Source organism: Salarias fasciatus, chromosome 6 (assembly GCF_902148845.1).
Source record: "Salarias fasciatus chromosome 6, fSalaFa1.1, whole genome shotgun sequence".
Classification (NCBI taxonomy): Eukaryota; Metazoa; Chordata; class Actinopteri; order Blenniiformes; family Blenniidae; genus Salarias; species Salarias fasciatus.
In genome coordinates this window covers 34,674,730-34,693,839 of record NC_043750.1, presented here as the reverse complement: position 1 = coordinate 34,693,839, position 19,110 = coordinate 34,674,730, and the positions used below count along the sequence as shown (strand labels likewise).

At 48.5% G+C, this 19,110-nt stretch overlaps 2 protein-coding genes across 2 annotated transcripts; one reads left to right on the top strand and one right to left on the bottom strand.

The window, feature by feature from the left end:
* The first annotated feature begins 440 nt into the window (after positions 1-440).
* On the top strand, positions 441-4,391 carry LOC115389849 (deleted in malignant brain tumors 1 protein-like). Its single transcript, XM_030093417.1, is given in 8 exon segments — positions 441-1,024; positions 1,026-1,372; positions 1,590-1,970; positions 2,056-2,370; positions 2,510-3,007; positions 3,055-3,369; positions 3,509-3,967; positions 4,054-4,391. Coding segments are annotated over 8 exon segments (3,237 nt in total).
* Positions 4,392-15,271: 10,880 nt separating this feature from the next.
* LOC115389848 (putative nuclease HARBI1) lies at positions 15,272-16,595 on the bottom strand. Its single transcript, XM_030093416.1, has 2 exons — positions 16,563-16,595; positions 15,272-16,318 (listed from the first exon to the last, which is right to left on the bottom strand). The coding sequence occupies exons 1-2, from the start codon at positions 16,593-16,595 to the stop codon at positions 15,272-15,274; spliced, it is 1,080 nt and encodes a 359-aa protein (XP_029949276.1).
* Positions 16,596-19,110: the final 2,515 nt, after the last annotated feature.

Sequence of the window (19,110 nt, the reverse complement as noted above, 5' to 3'; positions counted from 1 at the left end):
TTTTTTTAGGATTTTCACTGATGAGAAACTTCTCTCACAAGATACCTGATGGACAGAGGCGCGGTGGCCATCGGGAGGTTCAGGAGGTTTCCCGAATGACCGGTGTGCTCCGGGCCGGCGGGGTCTATTAAGGGCCAGACCCCCCCCCCCCCCCGCTCTCACAGCCGTGTGCGTGTCCGCTCTCCCGGTATTTTATATATTTGCTCCCGCTCCACAAATTGAAGTATTCCCCCACCCCCCCCTTCATATCATCGGATAAAACTCGTCTCCAAACAAAGCTGGAGGGGTGAATTTCAACCCCACCCCGGCCCTGGTGATGGACACTGTTAAAAGCAACTTGTAGGTCAGTTCAGTCAGATGATAGACATCAGTGAGCACAAACTGAGAGAATGAGGTGAACACAATTTCAATGGCTGTTTATTGATTAAAATGTAGGATAAATGCAGGTGTACACAGAAATGCTGCACAGACTGCTCTTGTCATCCTCTCAGTTCAGAAAACATTTTCTTTCAGGTCTGCCAGGTCGCAACAGCACAGCATGGCCGCCTTTTCCACCTGTGAACAGCACAAACATTCCAACAGTCTCCACATCAAATTTGCCAAACCCTCGACCGCCTCTCAACATAACCACACCACCTGGTAACTACACAGGAGTTGAGGGAGAAGTGCGCCTGGCCAATGGAGGAAACAGCTCCTGCTCTGGCAGAGTGGAGATCTTCCACTTTGGACAGTGGGGGACAGTGTGTGATGATTCCTGGGGCCTGCTCGATGCTGAGGTGGTGTGTCGACAGCTGGGCTGTGGCAGAGTCCTCTCAGCACCAACACAGGCACGCTTTGGACAAGGCAGCGGACCCATCTGGTATGATAACGTCATGTGCACGGGCAATGAAACAAAGCTGTCTGAATGTCGGCACCAAGGGAGTGGATCTCATGACTGTGGCCACAATGAGGATGCTGGTGTTGTCTGTGAAGGTAATTACAAATTTGTTCAGATAGTGACACCATAGTGTGTGTTTTTGAGCACCGACTCATCTGTCTTCCTTTCTTTTCCTGTCAGCTGCTTCGCCAGTCAGACTTGTCAACTCTGGAAAACGCTGCTCAGGCAGAGTGGAGATCTTCCATGCTGGACAGTGGGGGACAGTGTGTGATGATCACTGGGAGCTGAACAATGCCGATGTGGTGTGCAGACAGCTGGACTGTGGAAGGGCCCAATCAGCTTTATCTAATGCAGCCTTCGGACCTGGCAGTGGACCCATCTGGTTGGATGATGTCTATTGTTCTGGAAATGAGCCATCTATATCAGACTGCAAACATTTAGGGTTTGGAGTCCACAACTGTGGTCACCATGAAGATGCCAGTGTTATGTGTGGAGGTAATCATTCATGAATACATTTTGAAGAGATTTCAATTGCTGTTTTTCAATTAAAATGTAGGATAAATGCAGTTGTATACAGAAATGCTGCACAGACTGCTCTTGTCATCTTCTCAGTTCAGAAAACATTTTCTTTCAGGTCTGCCAAGTAGCAACAGCACAGCATGGCCGCCTTTTCCACCTGTGAACAGCACAAACATTCCAACATTCTCCACAGCAACTTTGCCAAACCCTCGACCGCCTCTCAACACAACCACACCACCTGGTAACTACACAGGAGTTGAGGGAGAAGTGCGCCTGGCCAATGGAGGAAACAGCTCCTGCTCTGGCAGAGTGGAGATCTTCCACTTTGGACAGTGGGGGACAGTGTGTGATGATTCCTGGGGCCTGCTCGATGCTGAGGTGGTGTGTCGACAGCTGGGCTGTGGCAGAGTCCTCTCAGCACCAACACAGGCACGCTTTGGACAAGGCAGCGGACCCATCTGGTATGATAATGTCATGTGCACAGGCAGTGAAACAAAGCTGTCTGAATGTCGGCACCAAGGGATTGGATCTCACGATTGTGGCCACAATGAAGATGCTGGAGTTGTTTGTGAAGGTAAGTAAAGATTTGTGCCGTTAGTGACACCACAGAGCATGTTTTTGAGCTCCTACTCATCTGTCTTCCTTTCTTTTCCTGTCAGCTGCTTCGCCAGTCAGACTTGTCAACTCTGGAAACCGCTGCTCAGGCAGAGTGGAGATCTTCCATGCTGGACAGTGGGGGACAGTGTGTGATGATCACTGGGACCTGGACAATGCTAATGTGGTGTGCAGACAGCTGGACTGTGGAAGGGCCCAATCAGCTTTATCTAATGCAGCCTTTGGAGCTGGCAGAGGACCCATCTGGTTGGACAATGTCTCTTGTTTTGGAAATGAGTCATCTATATCAGACTGCAGACATTCAGGGTTTGGAGTCCACAACTGTGGTCACCATGAAGATGCCAGTGTTATATGTGGAGGTAATCATTCATGAATAAATTCTGAAGAGATTTCAACTGCTGTTTTTCAATTAAAATGTAGGATAAATGCAGTTGTACACAGAAATGCTGCACAGACTGCTCTTGTCATCTTCTCAGTTCAGAAAACATTTTCTTTCAGGTCTGCCAAGTAGCAACAGCACAGCATGGCCGCCTTTTCCACCTGTGAACAGCACAAACATTCCAACAGTCTCCACATCAACTTTGCCAAACCCTCGACCGCCTCTCAACATAACCACACCACCTGGTAACTACACAGGAGTTGAGGGAGAAGTGCGCCTGGCCAATGGAGGAAACAGCTCCTGCTCTGGCAGAGTGGAGATCTTCCACTTTGGACAGTGGGGGACAGTGTGTGATGATTCCTGGGACCTGCTCGATGCTGAGGTGGTGTGTCGACAGCTGGGCTGTGGCAGAGTCCTCTCAGCACCAACATGGGCACGCTTTGGACAAGGAAGTGGACCTATCTGGTACGATGATGTCATGTGCACAGGCAGTGAAACAAAGCTGTCTGAATGTCGGCACCAAGGGATTGGATCTCATGACTGTGGCCACATGGAGGATGCTGGGGTTGTCTGCGAAGGTAAATACTGATCGGTACAGTACAGTAACACCCCAGAGTGTGTTTTTGGCCACCCTCTCATCTGGCTGTCTTTCTTTTCCTGTCAGCTGCTTTACCAGTGAGACTTGTCAACTCTGGAAACCGCTGCTCAGGCAGAGTGGAGATCTTCCATGCTGGACAGTGGGGGACAGTGTGTGATGATCACTGGGACCTGGACAATGCTAATGTGGTGTGCAGACAGCTGGACTGTGGAAGGGCCCGGTCAGCTTTATCTAATGCAGCCTTTGGAGCTGGCAGAGGACCCATCTGGTTGGACAATGTCTCTTGTTTTGGAAATGAGTCATCTATATCAGACTGCAGACATTCAGGGTTTGGAGTCCACGACTGTGGTCACTATGAAGATGCCAGTGTTATATGTGGAGGTAATCATTCATGAATAAATTCTGAAGAGATTTCAACTGCTGTTTTTCAATTAAAATGTAGGATAAATGCAGTTGTACACAGAAATGCTGCACAGACTCCTCTTGTCATCTTCTCAGTTCAGAAAACATTTTCTTTCAGGTCTGCCAAGTAGCAACAGCACAACATGGCCGCCTTTTCCACCTGTGAACAGCACAAACATTCCAACAGTCTCCACATCAACTTTGCCAAACCCTCGACCGCCTCTCAACATAACCACACCACCTGGTAACTACACAGGAGTTGAGGGAGAAGTGCGCCTGGCCAATGGAGGAAACAGCTCCTGCTCTGGCAGAGTGGAGATCTTCCACTTTGGACAGTGGGGGACAGTGTGTGATGATTCCTGGGACCTGCTCGATGCTGAGGTGGTGTGTCGACAGCTGGGCTGTGGCAGAGTCCTCTCAGCACCAACATGGGCACGCTTTGGACAAGGAAGTGGACCTATCTGGTACGATGATGTCATGTGCACAGGCAGTGAAACAAAGCTGTCTGAATGTCGGCACCAAGGGATTGGATCTCATGACTGTGGCCACATGGAGGATGCTGGGGTTGTCTGCGAAGGTATATACCGATCGGTACTGTACAGTAACACACCAGAGTGTGTTTTTGGCCACCCTCTCATCTGGCTGTCTTCCTTTTCCTGTCAGCTGCTTCACCAGTGAGACTTGTCAACTCTGGAAACCGCTGCTCAGGCAGAGTGGAGATCTTCCATGCTGGACAGTGGGGGACAGTGTGTGATGATCACTGGGAGCTGAACAATGCCGATGTGGTGTGCAGACAGCTGGACTGTGGAAGGGCCCAATCAGCTTTATCTAATGCAGCCTTCGGACCTGGCAGTGGACCCATCTGGTTGGATGATGTCTATTGTTCTGGAAATGAGCCATCTATATCAGACTGCAAACATTTAGGGTTTGGAGTCCACAACTGTGGTCACCATGAAGATGCCAGTGTTATATGTGAACATAAGGGTATTTTCATGTTTTAAGATATATTTGCGATTATTATATTTTTAATTTCCAAAACCCCCGACATAAATTATATGATCACAACCTCTTTTCTTTCTTTCTATTTTATTCTACTGTAGCCTCGCCCCCACCTCTGGCTGCTTTTCATCTTTATTGTCAAGAGAGCAAAATCCAAATACAAGTGGAGGCAAGTCGCCTGGCAGCCTCTGGGTTCAATCCATTCTCTGGACACTTGGCTGATCGCAACTGCACCTGGGTCAGAGTGATCGGTGGCTGGATTTGGTATGAAATTGATACTCAACCAGAAGCCTGTGGAAATTTAATGAAGGTAATTGTTCTTTATTTAACTAACTTATGTGTGTGTCCTGCTACAGCATCTTATGACTAGTTTGAAACCTTATTATGAGTGATGACGCTGTTTGTAAACTACTTGTCCATCTAAAGAGAGGATAGCATTAGAGTCGAATCGAATAGTATGGAATAGAATAGAATAGAATAGAACAGAACAGAATAGAATAGACTTTATTGATCTCATCATGGAGAAATGTAGTCACAGAGGCTCATAGAACACACACGGGGGTGCAAAAAAGAGGTGAAAGGTGCAAATAAGAATAACAATATGTAATAATGCAAATCTTAAAAGAATAATAATGGAACTCTAAAAGAAGAAAGATATAACTTTATATACAACATAAATCTTAAAGCATATCAGAAGCTATAAATATATGGACAAGTATGTTTTCACGACAGCAGAATGCGTAGTTAATAAAAAGTGTCAATGATTTCTTTTGGGTTTTATAATGTGGCAATGATCGCAGGATATTATGTCCAGGGTTATTGCACATATTCTATACAGTAGAGTTGTGCAGTGTGAGAGTGGTGGGGAAGAAGAACCTGCAGCGCTCTTTCCTGCACTGAGGGTGTCTCAGTCGGCCACTGAAGGAGCTCCTCTACCGTCCAGTGCAGTGGGTGAGAGCTGCTGTCCACAATGGATGTGAGCTTGGCCAACATCCTCCTCTCACCCACATCCTCCACAGGGTCCAGTGGACAGACCGGAACAGAGCTGGCCCTTCTGACCAGCTTGTTGAGTCCCTTCCTGTCCCGCTCTGTGCTGCCCAGGGCCCAGAAAATGGCATCGTAGTGGACAGCAGAGGCTACCACAGAGTCATAAAGGTCCTGAGCACAGGTCTTCTCACTCTGAAGGATCGCAGTCTTCTCAGAAGGTGGAGGCAACTCTGGTCCTTCTTGTACAGAGCGTTGGTGTTGTGGGACCAGTCCAGTTTATTGTTGAGGTGAACACCAAGACACTTGAAGCTGTCCACTGTTGCAATATCGTCCCCCTGGATGTTCACCGGCAGGTGTGGTTATGTCCTCCTCCCGAAGTCGATCACCATCTCCTTTCTCTTACTGGTGTTTTCTCTTACTGGGTGGTTGTACTCACACCAGTCCACAAAGTCCATGATGACCGACCGGTACTCCAGCTCATTCATTTCCTGTAGGCAAACTGCAGCAGGTCCAGTGAGGAGCTCACCACAGAGCGGACTTGGGCGAGAAGGAGCCTCTCCATGGTCTTCATGAGGCGAGAGGTCTGTAGTGGGCAGGTTCCTTGGCTTTCACTGTTTTGGGAACCGGGACCACACAAGAGGTCTTCCACAGGACAGGGAACTTCTCCAGGCTGAGGCTCAGGTTGAAGAGGTGGCAGAGAACCTGGCAGAGCTGGTTCGCACAGGTCCTCAGCAGCCTGAGACTGATGTGGGTGTGGCGCAAGAGTGGTCAGGTGAAATTGGCTGTGGTCCAGGGAGGTGGGAGGTGTCTCCTGGGCTGGACACGTGTGAAGTGTGGGGAGCAGGGAGGCAGGCAAAAGGGGTGTGGGGGAGAATCAAATCTGTTGACGTAACAGTTTAACTAATCTGCCCAGTGCTGGTCTCCATCAGCTGTCCCTCTGGCACTCTGCCCAAATCCAGAGATGTTTTTCAGTCCTCTCCACATGTCTGGAGCGTTGTTCTGGGCCAGCTTCTCCTCCAGCTTCCTGGCATAGTCCTTCTTGGCCCACCTGATCCTCCACTGGAGCTCATGCTGAATTCTCTCTGCTTCTCTCCATCCGCTGAGGTGAAAGCCCTTTACTTCTGCTTCAGGAGGACTTTAAGCTCAAGGGTGACCCATGGGTGGTTGTTGGAGAGGTACCGTACCCTCCGGGTTGGCACAGTACTGTCCACACAGAAGTTCATGTCATCTGTGATGCCGTGCGTGAGGCCGTCGATGTCATTCCCAAAAGAGTCAGAGAACATGCTCCAGTCCGTGGTCTGGAAACAGGCCTGCAGCCTCTTATTGACCTCCTCAGTCACACTTTCACCGACCTCTTCCACACAGGTGTCCTTCGCACCTTGGGTGGGTATTGTCGGAGCAGACCAGGTTGTGATCAGAGTGTCCCAGTGAGGGGAGGGGGGCCGAGGTGTAAGCATCTGGCATGTTAACATGAAGAAGGTCCAGCGTCTTCTTGTCTCTTGTGTGGCACGTGACATACTGCATGAATGTCGGAAGAGAGGCGGAGAGGGAAACATGGCTGAAGTCTCCGCTGAGCAGCATCAGGGCCCGGGGATGGCGGGTCTGGATCTGGCTGATGGTGCTGATGGTACTGTGGAGCTGCTGTGGACTAAAGGAATTTAGTTGAGACTCTCAATTCAATGTGAAGTTTTATCTGGTCTCTCCATCATCTGATGAGGAGAAAATCACCACTGCTGTTTATGGATGTCTGGGCACATTATCAATAATAATCATGTTATAATCCAGTATGTATTGTTACACTTGAGACTGTCATCTCTGCAATTTTATAAGTTTTTTAATTTATTTATCTTCTTGGAGGAATTGGGAAAAGACATCCACATATGCTTTAGTTACTGTGTGTTTCTCATCTGATATAACCATTCACCTTGTTGATCATGAGGACAATAATCTGTCTTTCAGACCAACCTCACACATATGACATTCCTCAACAATATATTCATCTACTCAGCACAAAACTCATCCTCCAGTGTTCCACATCGAGTTCCCATCTCCTGCTCGTATCCTCTGCATACAGACAGCACCCTTGATGTGGCTGTCAGGCCAGTCCTGGAGTAAGAAAACCTTTTCTGCTGCAGTTTTCACAGACTTAATTTTTTACTCATCAGTAACATCTATAAATGTTAATATATATTTGCTCCTGTGACTATGGTTTTGATTTATTGATTGATTTTTTTTAAAAATATGCTGTTTTCTTGGTGACTTTCAGGATGCAATGAGTTGGTCGTCAAAATGCATTCTGTCCTCTATTCCTTTGGAATATTTATACAAAAACAATAATAAATAACTTTAAATCCATTATTTTCAAGCTGCATTTGTTAATACAGCTTATTTCCTTTGACAGGGAGGAGGGTGGCATTTCTGGTTTGGGCAGTCAACCACAAGCCGCCATGTCTCTGTACCGTAGCCCGGCCTTCAATGACACTTACTCACCAGGGTTAGTCATCATCCCAGTCGGCTCCCCATTGTATGTGGGGGTCTCTGTGGAGGACAAGGGTCCAGACTTTGCTGTTGTTCTGGAGGACTGCTTCGCAAGTCACTCTCTAAGCCCTCAATCTCCTGTGAAATACCCTTTAATCCAGAACAGGTACGTGCACCTCCTCAGCCTCAGCAGAAACCTTGTGGGATCCAGTAACATGTAATGACCCTGATGATCTCCTCCATCTTTTCTGCAAGGTGTCCCGTTGACCCTCGGCAGGTGCAGGTGATTGAGAACGGCAGATCAACTCGGGCTCGTTTCTCTGCTCTGTTTTTCCTCCCAAATGGAAAACACGAAGACGTGTATCTTCACTGCAACCTCACCCTCTGTGACAGGAGGAAGCACAGCTGCTTCACTGTGAGTCACAAATTTCACTTCATCAGCATCATAATCTGTCCATCCATCTGACCGACAAATACATGAACTTCTTTTTTTCCAAGTCTTCTTTTATTCTCATCCATAATAATCATTCTCTCTCTCCTCCTCCCCTAAAACCTCTGTACCTTGTAGTCTTGCAGAAGGAGAACAAGTCGTTCTGTTTTCAGCTCTGCTTCAGTGACTCCCACCTCTGTTGGGCCAATCACTTGTAAGTATAACTATCAATCTTACTTGAAGACGAATGTGTCCTCACAGAGACTAATGTTTGAATTAAAAACACTTCTTTTTTTTTTTTCTTTTAATACGCAGGGGCTGATTAAGTGGCATGACCTCCATGAAAAACAATAACAAATCCAACTCTGGCCTTGGTTTTTACTCATCATCCGAAATGGAATGTTTTCACTGTGTATACTGAAATCTTGCAAGCTGTTATATTTTCTGTCATTTCCAAAAATGTGCAATAAAAAAAAAAGAAACCTGAAGTTTCAATAAAATAGTGTTCTTCGCACTTCCTTTTTTTCTTTTCATATGAGAGTGTGATCCCAATATGTTTTTTTTTGTTGTTTTTTAAGTTTTCTAGAGTACTCGAGTGTCCAAACAGAGCAGTTTCAGGCTCAGGTGTTACACTGACATTAAAAACAGAGGAAAAAAGTTGTGCAATTCCAGGCAAGACCAACAGAGATGTACGAGAGTACCTTCTGAGGTTACATTGATTGTATATTGGAGGCAGGTTTGGGAAATTTTGTCATTTTGTCTTAGAGTAGCGTAATCTGTAGTATTTTCTACTGAATCAGTTGGAGTCTTGCATTCATTGAGCAAGGCTTCATGGCGTCACTCGGTTTCAAATTTGGGGGTGCGGGGGGTGGGGGGTGGGGGGGTGGGGGGGTAGGCTTAGCCCCCAAGATGAACAGGATGTGATCTAACAGTGCATGAGCGCAAAACTCCACAAACAACTAACAAAGACTGTGAAATCCATTACGATTTCATTTTTTTAATACAGTACAACAACAAATAAAGGTTTGCAGAGTAACAGTGTGTTTACAGCTTCAGCTCTCAAACTGGAGTCCCTTGACTCCAAGTAGTCAGCGAGCCAGAGCTTGAAGGTCTGTGAATAAATGTCAAATAAACTGAAAATAATTTAATTACCATGCTGTACCATGCCGTATTAGTTTAAAAAAAAAAAGTGGAGAATACCTGCTCACGTACGTACCGGTATATGGATCTGAAGATCGACTGGACTCCAAATTCAATTCAATTCACCTTTATTTATGAAGTGCCAATTACAACATGGTCGTTTCTAGACACGTTTACAGAGAAACCCAACAGATCCACATGAGCAAGCGTAAGCGACTGTGGAAAGGAAAAACTCCCTTTTAACAGGAAGAAACCTTTGCAGAACCAGGCTCAGAGGTGGCGGCTTTGTGCTATTCCGGTTGGGGTGAGGGGACAGAAGGAGAAGGAGATAGGACAGTTTCTTCTGTCTTCATACAATTCATATATACACAGCGTACATAGGCTATAGGAGGAGCAATCATCAATGGCATCTAGCAATACAATGAAATTATAGTAGCACAATGAAATTCCATTGAAACGAGAGAAGGAGCAGAACTGGGAGCCGGTTCCACATGATAGGGGCCCGGGGTTAAGTAAACACTTACACCCACTGGGTCCGGGTTACCTCAATTAATCAATGGAGCAGCTGTTTTGTTTGATGCCCAATTAGAGTTGCACCCAGTGAATCCAGGCTGTCTCAATGTATCCCGCGATTGATGTTCTGTCTGCGATCCCTCAATCACGGCTCTAGTCCACCTAAGAGACAGCCTTTTCGTCCAGAGTTTTGGAGTTCTTTTTGGTCTCCCACAGTGGAAAGCGAAAGAGAGGGGGGAGAGATCATTTTATTTCCATTGAAGTGTCACGGTGCGAGGTGGAAGGACCCAGGCGCAGGAAGCCAGGTGGAGTTGAAAAGGGTCTTTATTTCCAAAAGAACTCAGGAGGTCAGGAAACCAGGAACTCCGGAAACTCAAAAACACAGCTGATGCAGGCCAGGACACGCAAACACACGGACAGACCCACAGGGAGCCGATAAGACACACCAGGACACCAGGACTTATAAAGGGGGCAGGACAGGTGCAGCACATTAGGGAGTTCATGAGAGAGAGAGAGACCAGACAGGAAAACAAGAGGGCAGACAAACACAAAACAGGACCCGAGCACCCCCACATGGGTGCAGGGGCACAGGGCGTGACAGTACCCCCCTCCTAATGTGCGCCTCCTGGCACACAACGAGGCAACCCTCCCGGGCAGATGAGGGGGGGGCAGACAGGACGGAAACCAGACTCAGACGGGGGCAGAGGGATGGGACGGAACTGCACACCAGCAGCAAACGGGAGCTGGCAGAGGGATAGGACGGAACTGCACACCAGCAGCAAACGGGAGCTGGCAGAGGGATGGGACGGAACTGCACACCAGCAGCAAACGGGAGCTGGCAGAGGGATAGGACGGAACTGCACACCAGCAGCAAACGGGAGCTGGCAGAGGGATAGGACGGAACTGCACACCAGCAGCAAACGGGAGCTGGCAGAGGGATAGGACGGAACTGCACACCAGCAGCAAACGGGAGCTGGCAGAGGGATGGGACGGAACTGCACACCAGCAGCAAACGGGAGCTGGAACAGGGATGGGACGGAACTGCACACCAGCAGCAAACGGGAGCTGGAACAGGGATGGGACGGAACTGCACACCAGCAGCAAACGGGAGCTGGAACAGGGATGGGACGGAACTGCACACCAGCAGCAAACGGGAGCTGGAACAGGGATGGGACGGAACTGCACACCAGCAGCAAACGGGAGCTGGCAGAGGGATAGGACGGAACTGCACACCAGCAGCAAACGGGAGCTGGCAGAGGGATGGGACGGAACTGCACACCAGCAGCAAACGGGAGCTGGAACAGGGATGGGACGGAACTGCACACCAGCAGCAAACGGGAGCTGGCAGAGGGATGGGACGGAACTGCACACCAGCAGCAAACGGGAGCTGGAACAGGGATGGGACGGAACTGCACACCAGCAGCAAACGGGAGCTGGAACAGGGATGGGACGGAACTGCACACCAGCAGCAAACGGGAGCTGGAACAGGGATGGGATGGAACTGCACACCAGCAGCAAACGGGAGCTGGAACAGGGATGGGACGGAACTGCACACCAGCAGCAAACGGGAGCTGGAACAGGGATGGGACGGAACTGCACACCAGCAGCAAACGGGAGCTGGCAGAGGGATAGGACGGAACTGCACACCAGCAGCAAACGGGAGCTGGCAGAGGGATGGGACGGAACTGCACACCAGCAGCAAACGGGAGCTGGAACAGGGATGGGACGGAACTGCACACCAGCAGCAAACGGGAGCTGGAACAGGGATGGGACGGAACTGCACACCAGCAGCAAACGGGAGCTGGAACAGGGATGGGACGGAACTGCACACCAGCAGCAAACGGGAGCTGGAACAGGGATGGGACGGAACTGCACACCAGCAGCAAACGGGAGCTGGAACAGGGATGGGACGGAACTGCACACCAGCAGCAAACGGGAGCTGGAACAGGGGGTCGGAACTGCACACCAGCAGCAAACGGGACGGGTTGGAACTGCACACCAGCAGCAAACGGGTCGGGTCGGAACTGCACACCAGCAGCAAATGGCAACGGGTCGGGTCGGAACTGCACACCAGCAGCAAATGGGAACGGGTCGGGTCGGAACTGCACACCAGCAGCAAATGGGAACGGGTCGGGTCGGAACTGCACACCAGCAGCAAACGGGAACGGGACGGGTCGGAACTGCACACCAGCAGCAAACGGGAACGGGATGGGTCGGAACTCCTCCCTTCCCAAAGGCCATACAGAAAGGGAGAAGTTTGGGAAAACAGTTGTCGGATGACTCGGGGGCGAGCAGCCTCGCCGGCACACACCCAGTGGGCGCGGGCTTCTTTCGCCGGAGCGAGCAGCCTTGCTGGCACAGGCCCCGGTGGGCGCGGGCTTCTTTCGCCGGAGCGAGCAGCCTTGCTGGCACACGCCCCAGTGGGCGTGGGCTTCTTTCACCGGGGCAAGCAGCCTTGCCGGCACACACCCCGGAGGGGCGTGGACTTCTTTCGCCGGGGCGGGGGGTCATAGGCACAAAGTCTGGGGGCGAGCAGCTTCGGCGGCGGCCCGAGGCAGACGATCCGGGGCGGGTGGAGCACCGCCACCGACGGGCTGAAGACTTATGCAGGTGGCTAGCGGCTTCAGACTTACTGCCTGCTGGGTCCAGACTTGGTCGGCTCCTTCTGTCGCGGTGCGAACTGGAAGGACTCAGGCACAGGCAGCCAGGCGAAGTTGAAACGGGGTCTTTTATTTCCAAAAGAGCTCAGGAGGTCAGGAAACCAGGAACTCAGGAAACTCAAAAACACAGCTGGTGCAGGCCAGCACATGTGGACAGACCCACAAGGAGCTGACAAGACACACCAGGACAGCAGGGCTTATAAAGGGGGCTGGACAGGTGCAGCACATTAAGGAGTTAACGACACAGAGACAGAGACAGAGGCTGTGTTCGAAACCGCATACTTGCGTACTACTCATACTAACTTATTGAGTATGCAGTGTGTTTACACTGGCAGTATGCGATTTTGAGTATGCGACAAGTTCCCGGATGTATACTACATTCGCCAGAAATATTGAGTACACATCATGTGTTCACTACTCATACTGAAACTACCCAAGATGCAACGCGACGGACAGCGGGAGAACGGAAGCCGATGAGCACGGAGAAGCAGCAGCAACAACAGCAGCAGCACCATGGCGGACGAGCCGTCGGAAGTTTACAAATGTACGTAAATTATTAAGTGTTTTAGCGACTTCATGGCTTCTATGCAGTCAGATGAAGAGGCGTAGGTCATCTATTCTTTGTTGTGTGCATTACATGTAATGTCATGTCGTGTTATCGCTCCCGCCGGTTAGCGTTAGCCCATTTAGTGCCACATAACGTCAGCGGTACAAACTGCGTTATCGATACAGTTCGCCAAGAACGACGACTTGTGGTGTAGAAGTACTTATTAACATGGTTGCTGTTTAACCTACATCCGAAGTTAGTCCGCATACCTCAACGTTATCGGTGTGTTTGTTTCTTCAAGGGACCGACGAGGACACGCAGCGGCTCATCAAATGGAGGGGGGAGAACGAGCCCCTCTTCACCGGGTGTCGCAATGCCGCAGTCCGAGGTTATGAGTAAGTATTTTTTTCTCTATCAATGGTAATAACATATATTAAAATGGCCCGTCCTGGGTGAGGAGTCGTTTCTGAGTGGATGACTGTAAGGGCAGAAGATGTTGTATCTCTATACAGTCAACAAATGTTTTTCTTGTACAGAACCTTCATCAGGGACAACCATTTGGAGGGGAAGGTGGAGGCTTCCTTTGTAAAGAAAAAATGGGAGAACCTCAAGCAAAAGTATAAAGTGAGTCGAATAACAAAAGCATGACAGTGGCAATGTGAAGACATATATACTAACTAATATAAGACATGATGGTGGTGAGTTTGTCACTGGTGTTGAAAAGTTACGCATTTAAATCATGATCACAACCATGACCATGCTTGTGTGTGTGTTGTGCATGTTGTGTGTGTATGTGTGTGTTTTGTAGGAACTGAAGGCTCCACGCACAGGGGTGAGCACGGAGGGGGGAGAGCCCACTGCTGCCACCTGGAAGTGGTTTGGTGCCATGGATGAGGTGTTGGGGGACAGGCCATCAATAGCGCCCCCCGTCCTCATCACCTCATCTGTGGCACCATCTGCAGCAGTGGCCTCTCCTCCCTCTCCTCCCCCCCAAGCATCCACATCAGGCGTCTCCCGGGGGAAACGTGACATTTGGGCCACTTTCCTCCGGGAGCTTGATGAAAGGGAGGCACGTGCGGAGGAGAGGGCAGAAAGAAGGGAGAGAGAGATGCAGGACAGAGAAGAGCGGCTTGCAAGAGAAAGACGAGAGGAGGAGAGAAGAAGTACAGAGGAGAGAGAGGGAGTGGAGGGACTGGATGGACATGAGGATGAGGGAGGAGCGTCAAGAGAGAGAGGAGCGAGAGAGACAGAGCCGGGCAAGAGAAGACAAACTCATGGAAATGATAGAGAAATTTCTGAACAAGAAATGAGTTTCACTGTAGAATAAATGTTCTGGGGAAGACTATTCAGTGTCAGCGTGTCTGTTGTACTTTGCCATATAAATGTGTGCATTACATGAGTGACTGTTAGTTTCAGTGGAATAGGATCAGGATGACATGTGATCACATCACATCATATTTTACAGTGCCAGTGTTACATTTACACCACTGAAACACTTCAAAATAGTATGGGGATGTACACGTTGGAGTAGAGTGACTGCTGGCAGTGTTGGGTAGCCATGACCATGATGAATAAATAGCTTTGTAGACAGATTAATCATACATTTTAATGATGCATTTAAATAGACAAGGCATTGTTATTCCACAATTTGGGTAACCAGTTGTCATCTTGTGTAAAGTAGTACACATTAATGTAAGCTACGGCTTTTTTGGGAGGAGGTAATGACAAAATAAAGACACCATTGAATGGAAAGACAGCTAAAAGTCCATTGTTAAGCACTTGTAACGATGTAGAAGATGTGGCAGAGGGAAATACAGTATTTGTTGGAAATGTTTCACTACATTCACCAAAAGGCAATGTTTTATTGCACATTCACCAGAGCCCCGTTGGCCAGCGTGTTTCCAGGTTTATCCAGACAGGCCTTCTTGGTTACTGTATTTGCCAGGGTTACTGAACCTCCCATCATACTTGGCCCTGCCTGGCAGTCCTGTACTTCAGCTGTTTCCACCTCTTACGACTTGGACGTGGGGTTGGATTTTAAGAGGCACTAACTATTTACAACAGGGTTCCATGAAACAACAATAACAAGAAATACTTGAACATTTTTCACAAAAACAACTCCCTGTATTAACAGTAATCATGATCTTGCAGAACAAGAACCCGGTCTGTCGGTGCAGAAACTGCAGCTGCCAGTCTGTTCCTGAGTGTGTCCCCAGACCGCTGCACTGGCTCATGTCCTTCGCCTCCATCATCACCACCGTCTTCCTCCTCCACCAGCTCAGGCTCCACAATGTCCCCGGTGGCGATGCAGAGGTTGTGCAGGAAGAGGCAGGCAGTGATGACCTCGGGCACGAACTCCACCTTCACCTCTAGTGCCTTGAGGAAAATGGAGCGCCACCTCATCTTCAGGACTCCAAAAGCCCTCTCCACCACACACCGTGCCCTGGACAGCCTGGCGTTGAACCTGCCCTCCATGGCATTGCGGACAGGCTCCCTGAAGGGTGTCAGGAGGCAGATTGGCTCAGCCAAGCAGGGGTATCCGCCATCCCCAATCAGGTACCATCCAGGAGGTGGGTACAGCTGGTGCACAAAGAACGGGCTGCTCCTCAGGACCCTGGCATCATGCACACAGCCAGGGAAGCCCACTACCACGTCCAGAAAACGGCCCTTGTGGTCACATATGGCCTGAAATTGGACGGAGTGGAACAGCTTCCTGTTGAAGTAGTCCCCTGCAAACCTCCCAGGTGGGACAATGCGGACATGGCACCCATCAATGCTTCCTGCCACTCTGGAGAAAGCCGGGCAGCCAGCCAGCTGCTGGAATCCAGCGCCGATCTCCTCCAGCTCCTGCCTGTCAGGGAAGCGGATGAGCCTCCTGAACACCCCCTGAATGACCCCGCTGACCTCGTGGATCATGTCATGGCAGGTGGTGCGGGGAATGTCAAATGCCTCTGACACAACCCGGTAGGACGTCCCACAGGCCAGCCAGTACACGAACACCAGGACCTTAAAGCACCTTCCCCATCCATGGTCCTTGTCTGCCACAAGCTGTATGAGGCTGTCCAGGGACTCCCGGGACACACGGAAGTCCTTCCGAGTATCACCTCCGCTGAAGAAGAAGCGCAGAAGAGGAACCTGGGGATTCACCTTACAGTATGGCCCTCTTGATGCCACCTGGAACAGATTTTATGAAAAATTTGTTCCACATTATTGGTTATGTTGTTATTTATTCATGTGAATAAACTTTATTGAGTTCACACTGACTCTTTCTTAATGATGTACATTTACCAAGCTGAGTGTTGTTGTATAGATAATTTTCCCTCCACTTTTTGTGCTCGTAGGTATGTTATGTTAGAAATGTTGGATGACATTTACATTTATTACAAATGGTTTAGACAAAGAACAATACAACACTTACATCTGACAGCAGGTCCATGTTGAAAGCAACCATGATGTAGCGAAGACGGCGAGCCGATCTTCGATGAAGGGCCGAAAACACTCTCCGTCGGTAAGGCATCCTGGTCCACTTCCGTTAGGGGTGTCAAAATTGTGCCAGAAAGGGCCGAGTGGCTGCAGGTTTTCATTCCAACCAAGCAGGTGCACACCTGATTCCACTCATGTCATCAAGCTACACTGACGACCTGATGACATGAGTGGAGTGTGGTGTGCTCCTGCTTGGTTCGAATGAAAACCTGCAGCCACTCGGCCCTTTGTAGCATGAGTTTGACACTCCTGCAAGTCTAAAGGGACAACGGTCCAGATGGCGATGTTAAGCGGGACATATTGCGGAGCGGTTGGCTTGTTCTTTTCAAAGTAAAAGCACAGATTGATAACGGCGGTTTTATTGCATTACAAAGGGAAAGGGGTGGTTTATTTTGGTGACAGTAACCGGAAGTGCGTTGGTCACTGCGGCTGGCTTGAATATCTCCGAATTCGTCCGACCAAAATCCTACACAGTTGGTATTCGGAAAAATAAACGAAATAGTCGCGCTCTAAACGACCACTTTGTCGCCTCATTTAAAAAAAAATCTCGAATATCTTGTACATTTGAAGAGTTTAGAGCTAAAGTTAAATCAGCTTTAGCAGGTCCATTTCGGCTCGGGGGAGTGCAATGCATTGTGGGTTATTATGTAGTATGCTGTAGTGTAAACGCTTCGCATACTGTTTGATGGATTGAGTATGCAGGACACAGGATGGATAGTATGAGTATGTAAGGATGTAGTAGACAGTATGCGGTTTCGAACACAGCCAGAGACAGAGAGAGAGTGAGCAGGCGCCACCCCTAGCTGTAAGCTTTATTGAATAGAAAGGTCTTAAGTAAGCCTCGTCTTAAAAACCGAGACTGTGTCAGCCTCCCTTACAGACACTGGGAGCTGGTTCCACATAACAGGAGCCGGATAGCTAAAGGCTCTATCTCCTGTTCTACTTTTAGTGAACCTAGGAACCTCCAGCAGACTAGCACTCTGAGAACGAAGCGTTCTCCTGGGACAGTATGGGACTAATAGCTTTTTAAGATTTGATGGGGCCTGGTTGTTCAGGGATTTATAGGTTAAGAGGAGGATTTTGAATTCTATTCTAGATTTAACAGGACGCCAGTGAAGGGAAGCTAATATTGGTGTGATATGATCTCTCCTACTGGTTCTCGTGAGAACTCTTGCTGCAGCATTTTGAACGAGTTTTTTAGGCAGTTATTGGGCCCCCCTGATAACAAGGAGTTACAGTAGTCTACTCTGGAGGTAACAAATGCATGGATTAATTTCTCAGCATCGCTTTGAGTCAACATGTTCCTGATTTTAGAAATATTACGCAGGTGAAAGAAGGAGGTCCTGCAGACCTGTTTAATGTGGGAGTGAAAGGATAAGTCTTGGTCAAAGATCACTCCCAGGTTCCTCACAGTGTTACTGGGAGTTAAAGCAACACCATCTAGGGTCAGTATTTGATTAGATAATTTTTCTCTCAGGTGTTTTTGGCCAAATAAAATAAATTCTGTTTTATCTGAATTTAGGAGGAGAAAATTATGACTCATCCAGGTTTTTTTATGTCATGAAGACAAGCTTCTAATTTGACAAGTTGATCGGTGTCATCTGGTTTCAGGGATAGGTAGATCTGTATATCGTCCGCATAACAGTGGAAGTTAATGGAGTGTTGCTGATGATGTTCCCTACAGGAAGCATGTATAATGTGAAGAGTATAGGTCCTAAAACAGAACCCTGTGGGACTCCATATTGAACTTTGATCCGGGCTGAAGAATCATCATTAACATTAACAAAGTGGAACCTGTCTGTTCAATATGACTGAAACCAGTTTAATGCTGAACCTTTAATCCCAATAGTATATTCTAGTCTCTGTAGTAGAATATCATGATCAACAGTGTCAAATGCAGCACTGAGATCTAACAGGACCAGAACAGAGACCAGTCCTCTATCGGAGGCTGTGAGAAGATCATTAGTGACTTTTACCAGAGCTGTCTCTGTACTGTGATGAGCTCTGAAACCTGATTGAAAAGACTCAAATAGGTCATTGTTATATAAATGGTCGCAAAGCTGACTCACAACAGCTTTCTCTAGGATTTTAGAAATAAACGGAAGGTTGGATATTGGTCTGTAATTTGTTAGAACTCCTGGATCAAAGGTAGGCTTTTTGAGGAGAGGTTTAATAACAGCAACCTTAAAGGCCTGTGGAACATAGCTTGTCACTAAAGATAAATTGATCTGATCTAATATTGATGTACTGATCAGGGGGAAAATGTCTTTAAACAGTCTTGTTGGGATTGGATCTAAAGTACAAGTTGTAGGTTTAGATGAGGCCACAACTGAGGATAACTCAGAGAGTTCAATAGGATGGAAACTAAGTAGTTGTGAGTCAGGTTCTACTGACAAATCTGAGGATGTGGTTGGTTGGTCTGTGACCACTTTGGGGAGAGTGCTTTTAATTTTATCTCTAATAGTTATGATTTTGTCATTAAA